General features: G+C 36.0%; 2 protein-coding genes and 1 pseudogene across 2 annotated transcripts; 2 read left to right on the top strand and 1 right to left on the bottom strand.

The window, feature by feature from the left end:
- The first annotated feature begins 13 nt into the window (after positions 1 to 13).
- Positions 14 to 2,046, top strand: LOC149008922 (pentatricopeptide repeat-containing protein At2g22070 pseudogene; annotated as a pseudogene).
- Positions 2,047 to 2,327: 281 nt separating this feature from the next.
- LOC149008921 (Tetratricopeptide repeat (TPR)-like superfamily protein) lies at positions 2,328 to 5,349 on the bottom strand. The gene has a single exon (XM_089164448.1). It carries the CDS (start codon positions 5,091 to 5,093, stop codon positions 2,958 to 2,960), a length of 2,136 nt encoding a protein of 711 aa, XP_089020574.1. The 5' UTR covers positions 5,094 to 5,349; the 3' UTR covers positions 2,328 to 2,957.
- Positions 5,350 to 10,777: 5,428 nt separating this feature from the next.
- LOC149008920 (uncharacterized) lies at positions 10,778 to 12,334 on the top strand. Its single transcript, XM_089160898.1, has 2 exons — positions 10,778 to 11,523; positions 11,682 to 12,334. The coding sequence occupies exons 1-2, from the start codon at positions 10,778 to 10,780 to the stop codon at positions 11,740 to 11,742; spliced, it is 807 nt and encodes a 268-aa protein (XP_089017024.1). The 3' UTR covers positions 11,743 to 12,334.
- The last annotated feature ends 781 nt before the right edge of the window (positions 12,335 to 13,115 follow it).

The raw sequence follows: 13,115 nt of genomic DNA, 5'->3' as shown, positions 1-13,115 counted from the left end.
CTGTATTCTTGGAGTTTGCTCTTACCATTCCAGTTGTAATGCTCAACGGCGGCGCCAACGCCATTGATCCTGTACATCACTATGTGTCTCTTATTGAGAAGTGTCTCGCAACCCGACATCTGAAGCTGGGAAGAGTTATCCATTGTCATCTCATCAAAACTGCTCTCAATGTCAACGTCTTTCTTGCTAACCGTATCATCTACATGTATTCCAAATGCGATTCCTTGGAAAGTGCTCTTGTTGCGTTTGATGAACTCCCAATCAAGAACACACACTCATGGAATACAATCATTTCTGCATCTTGTCGGTTTGGGTTTTTTGATAAAGCCCAGAAGTTGTTTGATGAAATGCCGGCACCAAATCTTGTTAGCTATAATTCTATCATTTCAGGATTAAGCCATCATGGCTTTCACAAACAAGCAATTGGTTTCTTTCAGAGGATGCAGAAACAGTACAATGCTCTGTTGATAGATAAGTACACGTTTGTCAGTATTGCAAGTACTTGTGCCAACTTGGGGACACCAGAACTCTTGCGTCAGGTCCATGGAGCATTGACTGTGATTGGCATGGAAATAAATCTTATAATGAACAATGTTTTGGTTGATGCATATGGAAAGTGTGGTGACCCTGATGCTTCATATAAAGTTTTCAGTCAAATGGATGAAAGGGATGTTGTCTCATGGACTTCAATGGTAGTTGCTTATGCACGGGCATCACAACTGGATAAAGCTCATTCGATATTTAATCAGATGCCAGTGAAGAATGCTATCTCTTGGACTGCTCTAATCACAGGACTTGCACAAAATGGGCGAGGAGATGAGGCATTGGATTTGTTTGAGCAGATGCAGGATGAGGGTATCCCACCAAGTGCATTCACATTTGTTGGTTTATTAAGTGCTTGTGCAGATCTAGCTCTCATTGAACGAGGGAAACAGCTTCATGGGTGCATTATTAGAAATGGTGATAGAAGTGATTTGTCCAATGTGTTTATATTTAATGCTTTAATTGACATGTATGCCAAGTGTGGTGATATGAAATCAGCTAAAATGTTGTTTGAGCAGATCCCTGAGAAGGATATAATATCTTGGAACTCAATGATAACAGGATTAGCTCAGAATGGATATGCAGAGGAATCACTAGAGGTATTCAAAAAGATGACAGAAGAAAGTGCAACACCAAATCATGTAACCTTTCTTGGAGTTTTAACTGCATGTAGCCATACAGGTTTAGTATCCGAAGGACGAAATTTCTTAGAGATAATGGGAAAGGACTTTGGTGTATGCCCACGGTCAGATCACTATGCAATCCTTATCGACATGCTGGGACGAATGAACAGACTTGAGGAAGCAGTACAGTTGATCAGTAATGCACCTCATGGCCCCGATCGCATCGGAATGTGGGGTGCGCTACTAGGGGGTTGTCGGGTTCATGGGAACTTGGATCTTGCAAGAGTGGCTGCAGAAGCTCTCTTTGAACTAGAGCCTTGGAATGCTGCAAGATATGTTATGCTATCAAACATTTATGCTGCAGCAAAGAGATGGAATGATGCACGTCAGGTGAGGTCACTCATGAAGGAGAGGAGTTTGAAAAAGGAAGTAGCTTATAGTGTTATTGAAGTGAGAAATGTTAGACATTGGTTTGTGGCAGAAGACAAGTCCCATTGTCAAACAGAAGAAATCTATGAAGTAATCGATATTCTAGCAGACCAGATGAGGGAAGCAGATTTTCTACCCTATCCCCATGATGACTCCTTGTTCATTCTTGATGAAGATACTGGATTGGTGACTCAAGAATGGAATGAATAACGACTCTTTCTCTTTTTTTAATACATATACATAGGGTAAATGTCTTGGTAATAGAAAGCTGAAATTCGAAATTTCTCCTATCACACTCAAATCATCCAGTTTTTTGTGTTATGTTTAGTTTGACCTCTATCTCTTATTTTTCCCTCCACAGTGATGCAAAATACTTCTATAATGGATTACTGTTTCTCAAATGTATCGAATGATACTTTGCCATCCAAAATTGGGCTCATATGCCTGCCATTTGCTGGTAGGCTCACTTTCTTTCTTTTGTTTTTTTTCTTTTTTTTTCTTTTTTTCTTTTTTTCTTTTCCCCCTTCAATATCCACTTTGATTCGTCTCCACACTGCGGCCGTCCTCGCTTCGGTCTTGGCCACCCCGCCTCCCAAAGGCAAGGTATATCATATTCATGTATTTTCATTGTTCTGGGTAATGCTTTGGTAGGGATTTACACCTGTTAAAAATTCCTACAAAAAGGAAAAGCGGGGGAGGGGGGGGGGGGGGGGAAGAAAATAATTGAGTTAAAAAGAGATCTTGTGAATACTTCGTGACACTCTCAAGTCAGTAATATCTTTTGATCCAAAAGAAAAGTGAAACTTAACAGGATCTCTGGCATATCCACTGGTGAAGGCTATATCGAGTTGACTTCAGTCACTCTTCAAATTAAGAATGCTCAGCTCGAAGATAACGAGGAATAAAACACTTTTAACTTTCAAGAAACCCATGTTCTCTTCCGCAGATTCTAGATTCAACCTCAGTAGAGCATGCATGCACCAATTTAACTATTGCAGACTCATTTTGTCAAAGTCCAAGCATCCTTTTGCATGGCAAGCTTCCTAGTTTACTCTTTGTTCTCAGCAGACCATTCAATAACCAGTGTTCATTTTGGCATAAAAGGACAGTTTTCTAAGCAAATACATCTTTCAGCCACATGTATGAAAGGCCTTGTCATCTCAATGCCCCTAATGTAGACTGTGTTGTTAGTTTGTAGTCCCCTTTCTTAAGTTAGAATCAGATCCTCTTTTCATGAAGATGTTGACGAATGACAATTATCTCTAGCATCGGTGTTGTTGCATTGAGAAATTCTGAACAAAACAACAGTCTCATTGAGAGAAACCAATGATTAATAAAATTCTGTGCTTCTGCATTCAATGATCAGAACTTTTTCAAATCAGGTTCAGATAAGGCCTCAAACCGAAATGGAGTTAGGGGTTTGAATTCATTAAGGCGTTGTGCAGCCCATTCTCCCAACCTTGAATGCTCATGTTCTCGACATGCATCAAAGATTCTAGTCAACATTTCTACAGTTGGGTCAAATGGCATTCTCTCAACAAAATCCTCAAGTTCATCAAGGTAACCATACCTAGCAAACAGCTCAATCATGCATTCATAATGCTCTAGCCTAGGTATGATGCAGAATTTATCACTCATTGAATTGAAATACTGCCTACCAATATCAACAAATCCCTCACCAATACAAGCAAGTAGAATCCCTTGAAGAGTGACATGATCGGCTTTAATTCCTTCCTCCTGCATCAACCCAAACAAGTGAAGAACATCTGCACCTCTTCCATTATGAGCACACCCCAAAAGCATGGAGTTCCATAAGATCACATCCCGTGAAACTGGCTCTTTAAAAACCTTAAGGGCATATTCAAGACATCGGCATTTAGAGTACATGTCAACCAAAGCTCCCCTGAGAACAAGATCAATCTCATAACCATTTCTGATCATGTACCCATGGATCTGCTTCCCTTGTTTAAGTGTAAAGATATTTGCACAAGCTGCCAAGAGTGTTCCGAATGTGAACTCACTTGGTGTTGTCTCCCATAGCATCTCCCGAAAAATTTCCAAAGCTACTTCACTCTGATGATGACGAGCATAACTACTCATTAAAGCATTCCAAGAAACTCTATCACGACAATGACCCATCTCAAAGAACCAAATTCTAGCATACCTAAAGTTCCGGCACTTCCCATACATGTCAAGGAGTCCATTGCCAACAAAAGGATCAGAGAAGAACCCATGCCTATAGGCAAACCCATGAACTTGTTTCCCTAATTCAACATCTGAAATCCCAGCACACACGTTAAGGATCAAACTGAGTGTCACATGGTCAACATCTTCGGTAGTTTTGCGCATCCAGAAGACAAAATCCAAAGCTTCCTCCCACAGAAAAAACTTTACATACCCTGCCAACATTGCATTCCAAGAGACTACAGTCCTTTCAGGCATCTTAGTGAAAAGCTCTCTTGCCTCTGCAGTTCTCCCACCTGCTGCATAGCCTGACACAATTGAAGTCCAAGAAACCACATTTTTTGTTCCAGGTTCATCAAAAAGCCGACGAGCATCCTCAAGACCTCCACATTTTGCATACATATTAATCAGAGAGTTCATAACTACAGTATCCTCTTCAAAACCAACCTTAATTGCAACGTCATGGATCTGATACCCCTCCTCGTGCGCAGAGATACTTGAACAAGCAGTAAGAGCATTAGAGAATGTAAATTTCAACTGCCTAACATTTGCCTTGACCATTTTGAAAAACATTGTGATTGCTTCCCTCTCATCTCCTATCTCAAGATATCTCCTAATAATCACATTCCAAGAAACAGAATTCGGATTAGGGATCTCGTCAAACATTCTACGAGCATCCCCAATAATCCGGCATTTCCCATAAACATCAACCAATGAACTGCCCAAAATCACATTCCAGCAAAGGCCATATTTTATAATAAGCCCATGCACTTGCCTGGAAAGAAACAAAGACAAAATCACAGCACATGACCCAAGTGCACTAGCAAAGCTGATCTCGTTAGGAGTAACTCCCAACTTATTCATCCGTGAGAACATTTTCAATGCTTTCTCAGCAAAGCCACCTTGTGAATAGGCAGTGATTATTGCATTCCATGACCCACCATCTCGCTCAGGCATTTCTTCGAACAGTTCCCTCGCATCCTTCAAACAGCCACATTTTCCATAAGCTTCAATGCCTCGGTTGAGAAGGAAGGTTGGCGGGTTAGGATGAAAGGTTACAAGATGGGATTCAACCTTCCGAGCTTCAACAATTGCAAGATTGGATGCGCATAGTTTGAAGAGACGACCATAAATATAAAAAGGGACGGGTACAGGAGAAGCAAACAGTGTTGAGACGGCTTTTTTTAGGCTTCCAGATTGGAGGTGAGCTTTGATGGACTCGGTAATGGCTATAGAATTAGTGGGTGATGTCCTGGTTCTCTGGTTATTCTTCTGAAGGAAACGGTTAAGTACAGAGGCTGCATTCACACCCATGTAAAGTTAGGCATGGAAGGTGAGATATGTTCACTTCAAATCTTCTTATTCCATATACACCATCGTTCACCCTGCACTGGATACCATTTCAATCACTTCTTTCTTTGTGGGTCATTAGCCAATCGGCTATCACACATATAGAAGCAATGAAGGATTCTTGCCAGTCCCTAGACACAGAAGCGATTTTTCTAGCCCTAAAGAATCCAGATTGCTTCAGCCTTGAGCAGTAGTGCAGCACTAATCGCTTGCTTCTCAAGTGTTGTAATTCGCCGGTTTAAAGCATCTCACGATACCATACCATACTAGCTGATACATATCTATATTTGACACAACTGATATATACCATACTAGCTGATACATATCTATATTTGACACAACTGATATGATACATCTCAATACGTCTCTCTATTTAATTGCATTAAAATACATTAGTCAGAACGATACAATACTCGATACTTTACGTCTTATAAAATCACTTGACTGATACAATACTGGATACCGATACTTTAAACCTTGAATACGAATACTAAATGTGTCTTCACCCTGAGATTAGTCAACCCAAACCTTTAATGTTGGATCTAATGAGCTCGAAAATAAGTTTATATACTTTATATAGAACCCTAAAGCCTATAAATAAAAGGATAAGGTCACCTCTCTTTGTACGGATTTACTTGTAAGTGTGATTCTTAACCCTAAAAATATATTATATAGGTCTTTACCATATATAAACCCAACAATTAGTTTATTTCTGATGTATAACATATATAAGTTTTAAACATTTTTAAACACACAGGTTAAGAAGAAGACAACATGAATTGTGTGGTCTTGAAGTCCTAACCCAAATGTCTCTTCTTTATTCCTGCACAGTGTGTTGACACTCTACATTTACCCAAAAAAAGTGTTGACACTCTACATGACCATAAAATTTGACAAGGTCAGTCACTTCATCTGCCCTGGTCATGTCATACTCCCTTGGACCCTCAGTTTCAGAATTCCAAATGTTTGGAGAAAACTGGGTTTGAACTTTGAAGTAGAAGATCCAAAATTTTGACTCTAAAATTGTTGAACTCACAGTCAAAATTCAAAGTGAAGAAAGTGAAGAAAATGCACTATCTGAGAAATTTTAGAGATTTCAATCCTCTCTTTTCTTTAGATAACAGATGCCAGTAGTGCCTCATCACCTACCAATAGATAAAGTGATGGACCCGTTGCTAAAATCACCTTAACTGATACGGGTCAATGGGTGAATTCTATGAGACTTCATTTCCAAGGATTGGCCCAACTCCACTCAAGTGATTTGATTCAACTCATCACCTTAATCGAATTAGTTGGAATACAACTTCTGCGTTAAGTGCCCTTGTTCTCTCCACAACGAAATTTTGGCAAAATCAACCTTTTTTTTTGCTGTTTTTGTGTTGATGAATAAAATTTTATATTAAAAATACGGGACCATTGGGAAATACAAAGAGAAACGGGTCCTCTCGATTGGAAAGAAGAGTTTAGGCTCCAAGAACTAACAATCGACTTATTTCTCGAAGAGTCAAAGACTGGGACTGGAGAAAAGTAATAATTATAGAAGAAACATAAAAATAGATGACATTTCAAATCAAGACTCGAGATCAAGATTCTTGATTTGGAAGTTTATTTTCTTATGTTACGCTCTCACCATAAATGGTGAACAGTGGCAGCAAAAATAAGTTTACCCACTTGATCGTAAAATCTAGAACCAGAAAAGATTCTCAGGATCCAATTTCAATCTCAAACAAAAACAAAAGAAAGTCTCAATCAACATCTTATAAATAAGATATTAAGAATTAAAAACTCTTTTAAGGGGAGGGTTATTTTCTCAATATATAAATGATTCGCAAAAGATTAGCCACCTCACTTAATCAAATAATTAGAAACTTTATTGTGCGAACATATTTCAAACCAACTACTTCTGTATCATGTGACATTTGAAACTCCCCAACGCCACCCCTAAAAGAAAATTTATTTGTAAAATAATACTACATTGTTGGCAAGGTTATCGTATTAAAAAATATATATAGCACATGTTATTTATTTATTTTACATGGGCGAAGACATGTATAAATGAATTATTGAGGTCAACTATTCAGATTAGTTTATAATTCTTTATGACATGTCTTTGATTCTAATATCTTTTCGTCGTATTTACGTGATATGATAATACTAATTATGCAAAACTTGTATGTGAAGAAAAAATTTCTCCTTACTATTTGATTAAACAATCAATCGACAATCACGTATTATTTATTTCATTGCACTTACGTGACATGGTAATGCTAATTACGTAAAACTTGTATATGAAAAAAAAAGTTCTCCTTTCTTTTTAATTAAGCAATCAACCCGACAATCACGTCGAACGATAATGGGTTCCGTTCTAATTTTCAAATGCAAAATATTTCATTTAATCTCCTTCTAGTGATAATCCAATATTAGAAGAATCAATTCGAATCAACGTTAATATGAATTTGGCAATCAATTGTATTATGTGAATGTCGAAATTGATTGACTTCATTTTTATTTTTTTATTTTTACAATATAAAGCGATTTTATTAAGAAAAGAAAAAAAATTAGGAGATGAATCTCCAATTGTGTACAGCACTAGAACATCTAATAGTTGAGAATTATACGAAATTTTTTATATACTTATGTTTTGTTGCACCCTTGACTGTAAAATGAGCATCTCCATTACTATAAAGATGAATATAAAAATATATTGACTTCATATTTTGATAATCTAATAATACTTTTACATAATTTCTTATAAATTAGAACTGTGCTGTGCACCACGAGTTTGAGTAATTTAATCTATGATACACGATAACAGACCCAAAGCTTCTAGACTACTTTAATTGCTGGACGGTGAATAACTATAATTTATTTCCAAGTTTTCTTTCTTAATATAACAATGTTTTATATCAACATAATAATTTAATGATCAATATTTTCTTTGTAGAAATTTAATGATCAAATCTATCTGCATTTTATGTGCCACCACCCAATTCCAAGTGTATTATTATTATTTTTTTCTTTTTCTTACCCAACTGTTCAATCCATTAATAATAAATAGTTTTTTTTCTTCTTCTTTGGGTTAAAATTCATAATAAGTAATTGATCATGTAAAATATTATTTTTTTTAGATAGTAAATAAATATTTATGATGACTTATTTAAAAGAACCGATTGTTGTGTTTTAAAATATATGATCCACGTTTAAATCATTTTTTTTCCTTGGATTTGAGGTTTATATAATGAAAGTAGGCAATAGCTGGCATTCATCCCACGTTTTCAAGGGAATTCGAACTTTGACCTCTTGTAAGCGTTGATCATTTGCCAACTAAATCATTTTCAAGACTTATTGTATCTTGTTTGTTTTGTAAAGCCATGTGGAATGATGGATTTTATTCTCATTAAAAATAAATAAGCAATACCTTAAATAAGAAATACAAAAATAAAGTTACAAATTGTTCCATAAACTTGAGAACATTAATAGGAAATTCCTTTAAATGTCATATCGACTTTCTTTAATGCAATTTTCATGGATCTATATCAATATAAAGTTAGATCTAAGAGAATATATATATAATGTATAATTCATAAATAAAATAAGATGGTTATGGTGTGGAATGATAGATTTTTGTGATTTTTAGTTAATATGAGAATGTGAATTATTAAAATTAAATAATAAGATGATTAAATTTTTTATTTAAAAATTATATATTTTGATATTATTTTTTTTATTGTTATAACATTGTCAAATATCAAGCAAAGTTAGATAAGTTTTGAGAGACTTATCAGACTATGAGTACTAACTTTACTTTAACTTTATGTTAACAAAGTTTTTCTCAACTTGTAAGTAGGTCAAAAAAGTTTGGATCACATGTTTGTATATTACGGCTCCATACATATGACATAAGTAACACCGATAAACAAACAAAAGTGATTTTATTTTCATAAATCAAATACATCGAAATTTATTAAAAGGATAAAAATAAATACCCATGAAATTTCAATTTATTCTTTCAACTCTTAGGAGATGGTCTTACCCAAAAAAAAAAAAAAAAAAAAAAACTCATAGGAGATGGGTTATATGAAAATTCAATGTTTTTTTACCTTTTTTTTTTAAAGAAATTATCATTTTATTACAAAAAAATAATAACAAGTTGGGGGTGGGTTCTCTGAATGTAGACTGTTTTCTATATATTTTTTATTTTATTTCTTAATGATAAAATAAATATTATAATAAGAAAAAATCATCTATTAAATAATGGAATTTGGCGACAAATTTATATGTGAATTTACTTACTAAGTGAGAGAGACCAACACGTGTGAATTTTTTTGTCAACTTAGTGTTGGTTGCCTGAGGGCTGAGACCTTCTACTATTTTATGCAAGAGGAAACTCAATAAATTTTTTTTATGTAATCTCTTTATATACACTATTTTGAGTCGAAATCAGTTTTTTCGGACACAAATTTTGAGTTTTCTTCTAAATTTCATCTAGAACATTGCCATATCAGAGATGAGCATATAATAACATGGTGTGACCACTGTATGGTTCACATGAAAACAAATTAATGCGTGGAAATTAATAAGAAGTATTGATAATTGCCAAGTGAGCTAACCTTATGATAAAAAATTGAAATCAACTCAATTGTTACCCGTGAAATCTTCATTTATTCTTTCAAATTTTAGGAGGTGGGTTATGTGAAATATTCAATGTTTTTTTTTAATGTTTTATATAATAAAATTGTATTTCCTCAAAAGAAAAAAATAATAATAACTAGGGGTGGGTTCTTTGAATGCAGAATATGTTTTTACACTTAATGATGATTTTTTTCTAAACTTATTTCCAAATGAAGAAACAAAGATTATAATAAAAGACCCTCTATTGAAATAATGGAAGTCGGTGACAAATTTTATAGGTTTGAATTTATTTACTAAGCAAGAAAGACCAATAGATGTGTGAATTTTCTCTCTAGATAAGCGACAATGCTTAAGACCCGCTACTGCTTTGTGCGAGAGAAAACTCAAGAAAAGAAATTTTATCACATTTAATCTCCTTATGTATCTTATTTTGAGTTGAAATCAGTTTGCTTAGGACACAAATCTTGAATTTTCTCCCAAACTTTCATCTAAAACATTGCCATGGCTTGCATTGAATGTTATGTATTGATTATTACCAGCTGAACTAGCCCTAGAATGAGAATTTTTTTTAAATTCTCATTTAGAAACATTACCACGTCACTGATGATGACATGGCGTGGCCGATACATGGGTCAGATGAAAACAAATTATTGTTTCGGAATTTAATAAATATGTAATATTTGCACGGCGGAGAAAAATTGAAGGATAGCTTCACCAACTTGTACTCTAAAACCCAGAAGGGATGATCAAGAAAAAGGACACGGCAGTCTTTATGGAGCAACAATTGCACGATTGAGAAGACAAAATTGGAATTTCAAGAGATACTCCATCTAGAAACCTTGACTTTATGTCTCTCCCAAGCCACCATCGTTCTCCGTGTAGAAAACGACTTGGACTTGTTGGCCCAGAAGCACAATGCGCGGTGATGATAATATTGCATCTTCACCCAACCCTTGTGCTCTTCTAAACACAATCACCACTTCTTTCTTGCAAGATCGTTCTCTCAAGCTTCAACCATGCCTGATTTCCGACGTGGGTTCTCTGATACCTATAGCTACTCATCGGATTACAACATCAGGGTTCGAAGAACAGCTCAGAATTACCAGAATTATGGGTATTTTGATGGAGGTGGGATTGAATTCAGAACAATTACAGAAGGAGAAGATGAATCTGGGCCACCATCACCAACACTCTGGGAAACTAGTCCGACCAGAGTTCCTGAAGCAGAGGCTTCACTTCTTCACCATAACAGCCTTTCTCCGACTTCTCGGAGGCTTGCGATTGCCAAAGGTCGAAAAGAGATCATGGACATGATTCGAAACATTCCAGAAAGTTCATATGAGCTCTCCTTGCAAGATCTTGTGGAGAAGCCTTGTGTGGAGACTAGTGCAGATAACAAGACTAGTGAAGCAAAGGTTCAGAGTGAAAAGAGACCAAAGAGGAAGAAGGGTCAGGAGACAAAACAGAGAAGGATTGGAAGAAGTGTCAGTTTAGAAACTCCTGAACATGTTATGCTTAAGATGTTCTTCCCATCTTCTTTGGGATTGAAGAAGAAGAAGAAGAGCTTGTCAATGGGAACAGAGTCTAAAATTCCACCTAGATCACCCGAGTTGGAGACAAAACGGAAGGAGGTAGATAAGGAGTGGTGGAAAAAAAGATACTCATTTGCAGGAGACAGTGATGTAGGGGTTATAAACAGGAATAACAATGGAAGCACGGGTAGCAGTGGAAGCAGCAGCAGTGGAGGCAGCAGAAGAAGAAGGTATATACTCTAAAACTGATTTCAGATTTTGCATAACTAGATTCCCTTAATGATCTAGTCTTAGTTTAATCAATCCTTTCAAAGAGATCTTTCAGATCTGACTTCATGGGCTTATTGTGAAATTCACAGTTCTTAAACTGATCTTTCTCTGTTTGCAGCAAAATTGGTCGCTTTGCTCATTGCTGGTCTTGCTTCCAACCCAAAGACAAGACGTTATGACTGAAAGGGCTCCTACTCTTGAATGGGAACGACCAAACAAGAATGATTTTTGTAACTATCTCGCTAATAGTACTTAGAATAGCAGATCAGAGGTCTGTAATTAGTTACTCTTTGGGTTGGTTTTCTTCAATTACCTCGTCTCCTTTTCTCTCTAGATGTTGAGGGATTAGTTGTGGATTGACCATTGCAGATGACCTTGATTTGCTTGATAAAATGGGTTAGAATGCAGAGGCCTGCATAGTGAGAGACGAGATTCCTCAAGAACAACTAACCAGTTTTGTTTGCTCAGTGGAAGTTCCCTGCTGTATCTGTTTCCTAACAAGAAGCCAAGGTTCAAGAATTGCCAGGAGAGATCAACCTTACATAGCAAACAGTATCAATAGGGCTTGTGGTGGAGAATTCTCTCCACGATTTTGATCGATCTTTTTCACATAGAGGCCTATCTTGCTGAATTTGTAATGATCAACAATGTTTCAGAGGAGAAATTGATGTGGCTTCTCTGTCAATCAAGGGGAGCTGAGAACAACACTGCCAGGTTCATATTCAGGACAAGATTTTAACTATTACATGTAATAAACTTATAAATAGCACTTCTGTTTACCCAAAAAAAATAGCACTTCTGTTATATTTTTTCAGCATTAATGAATAAAATCAGCTTGTAATTATAGAGAAACAAAGATTGGAATAGATCCAAGAGCTTCTTCAATGTTCAATGTCTACAGGAAACCACCTTGAACCCATGAACAATGTCTGGATCTAAATGTTTTTCATTGGCTAGGGAGTCCAAGTGGCATGGTTACTAGACTAGAGGGTGGTCACTGCTTTGGGAAGTCACAGCCAAAACGGTTATTACTGAAAATTCTCAGCTAATCCATCACTTTAGTTTGTCTAAGCCTCTTTGTTATTCAAACCCTCAAGTTTATCCTTCATACTGGTCGGTCAACAAAGCTTCAACACCATTGATAATGTATGGATCGAATCTGTTTCTCTAGTTTCCTAAAAGAAATTGATTGGCAACGTTGAGGCTTTTCTTTGCATACTATCTTTCCGTTACATAACTTATGAGTTTGGATCACCTTAATGCTTCTATACTACATAATAAGGGTGTGATTCATATGAGACTCACTGAGATTTCATCACTGCTTCATTTTGTCAGTATTCAAAGAAGGTTCAAACTCCTATATATGGTAAGAAACATTTGGTGGAGAGATAATCTAGAGTCATGAGAGAGAGAGGCATTAGCTTCCTCAACCATATGAATATTCAAATTGTGTCCAACAGATAACATTTTTCTAGAAGTGGCATAAAGGGAAAAGAAATCGATTGCGATTTTTTTTTTTTTTGGTAAAAAATCGATTGCTATTTGAATCTAA

This window comes from Hakea prostrata, chromosome 7 (assembly GCF_041222555.1).
Source record: "Hakea prostrata isolate BN-2017 chromosome 7, UWA_Hpros_2, whole genome shotgun sequence".
Classification (NCBI taxonomy): Eukaryota; Viridiplantae; Streptophyta; class Magnoliopsida; order Proteales; family Proteaceae; genus Hakea; species Hakea prostrata.
This window is presented reverse-complemented; position numbering and strand designations above follow the sequence as displayed.

What these genes read in the sequence shown, in the direction of transcription:
- LOC149008921 (XM_089164448.1), bottom strand. Translation starts at nt 5,093, where the DNA reads ATGGGTGTGAATGCAGCCTCTGTACTTAACCGTTTCCTTCAGAAGAAT.
- LOC149008920 (XM_089160898.1), top strand. Translation starts at nt 10,778, where the DNA reads ATGCCTGATTTCCGACGTGGGTTCTCTGATACCTATAGCTACTCATCG. An exon ending in GGAGGCAGCAGAAGAAGAAG is followed by an intron (nt 11,524 to 11,681) that starts GTATATACTCTA and finishes CTCTGTTTGCAG; the next exon opens with CAAAATTGGTCGCTTTGCTC.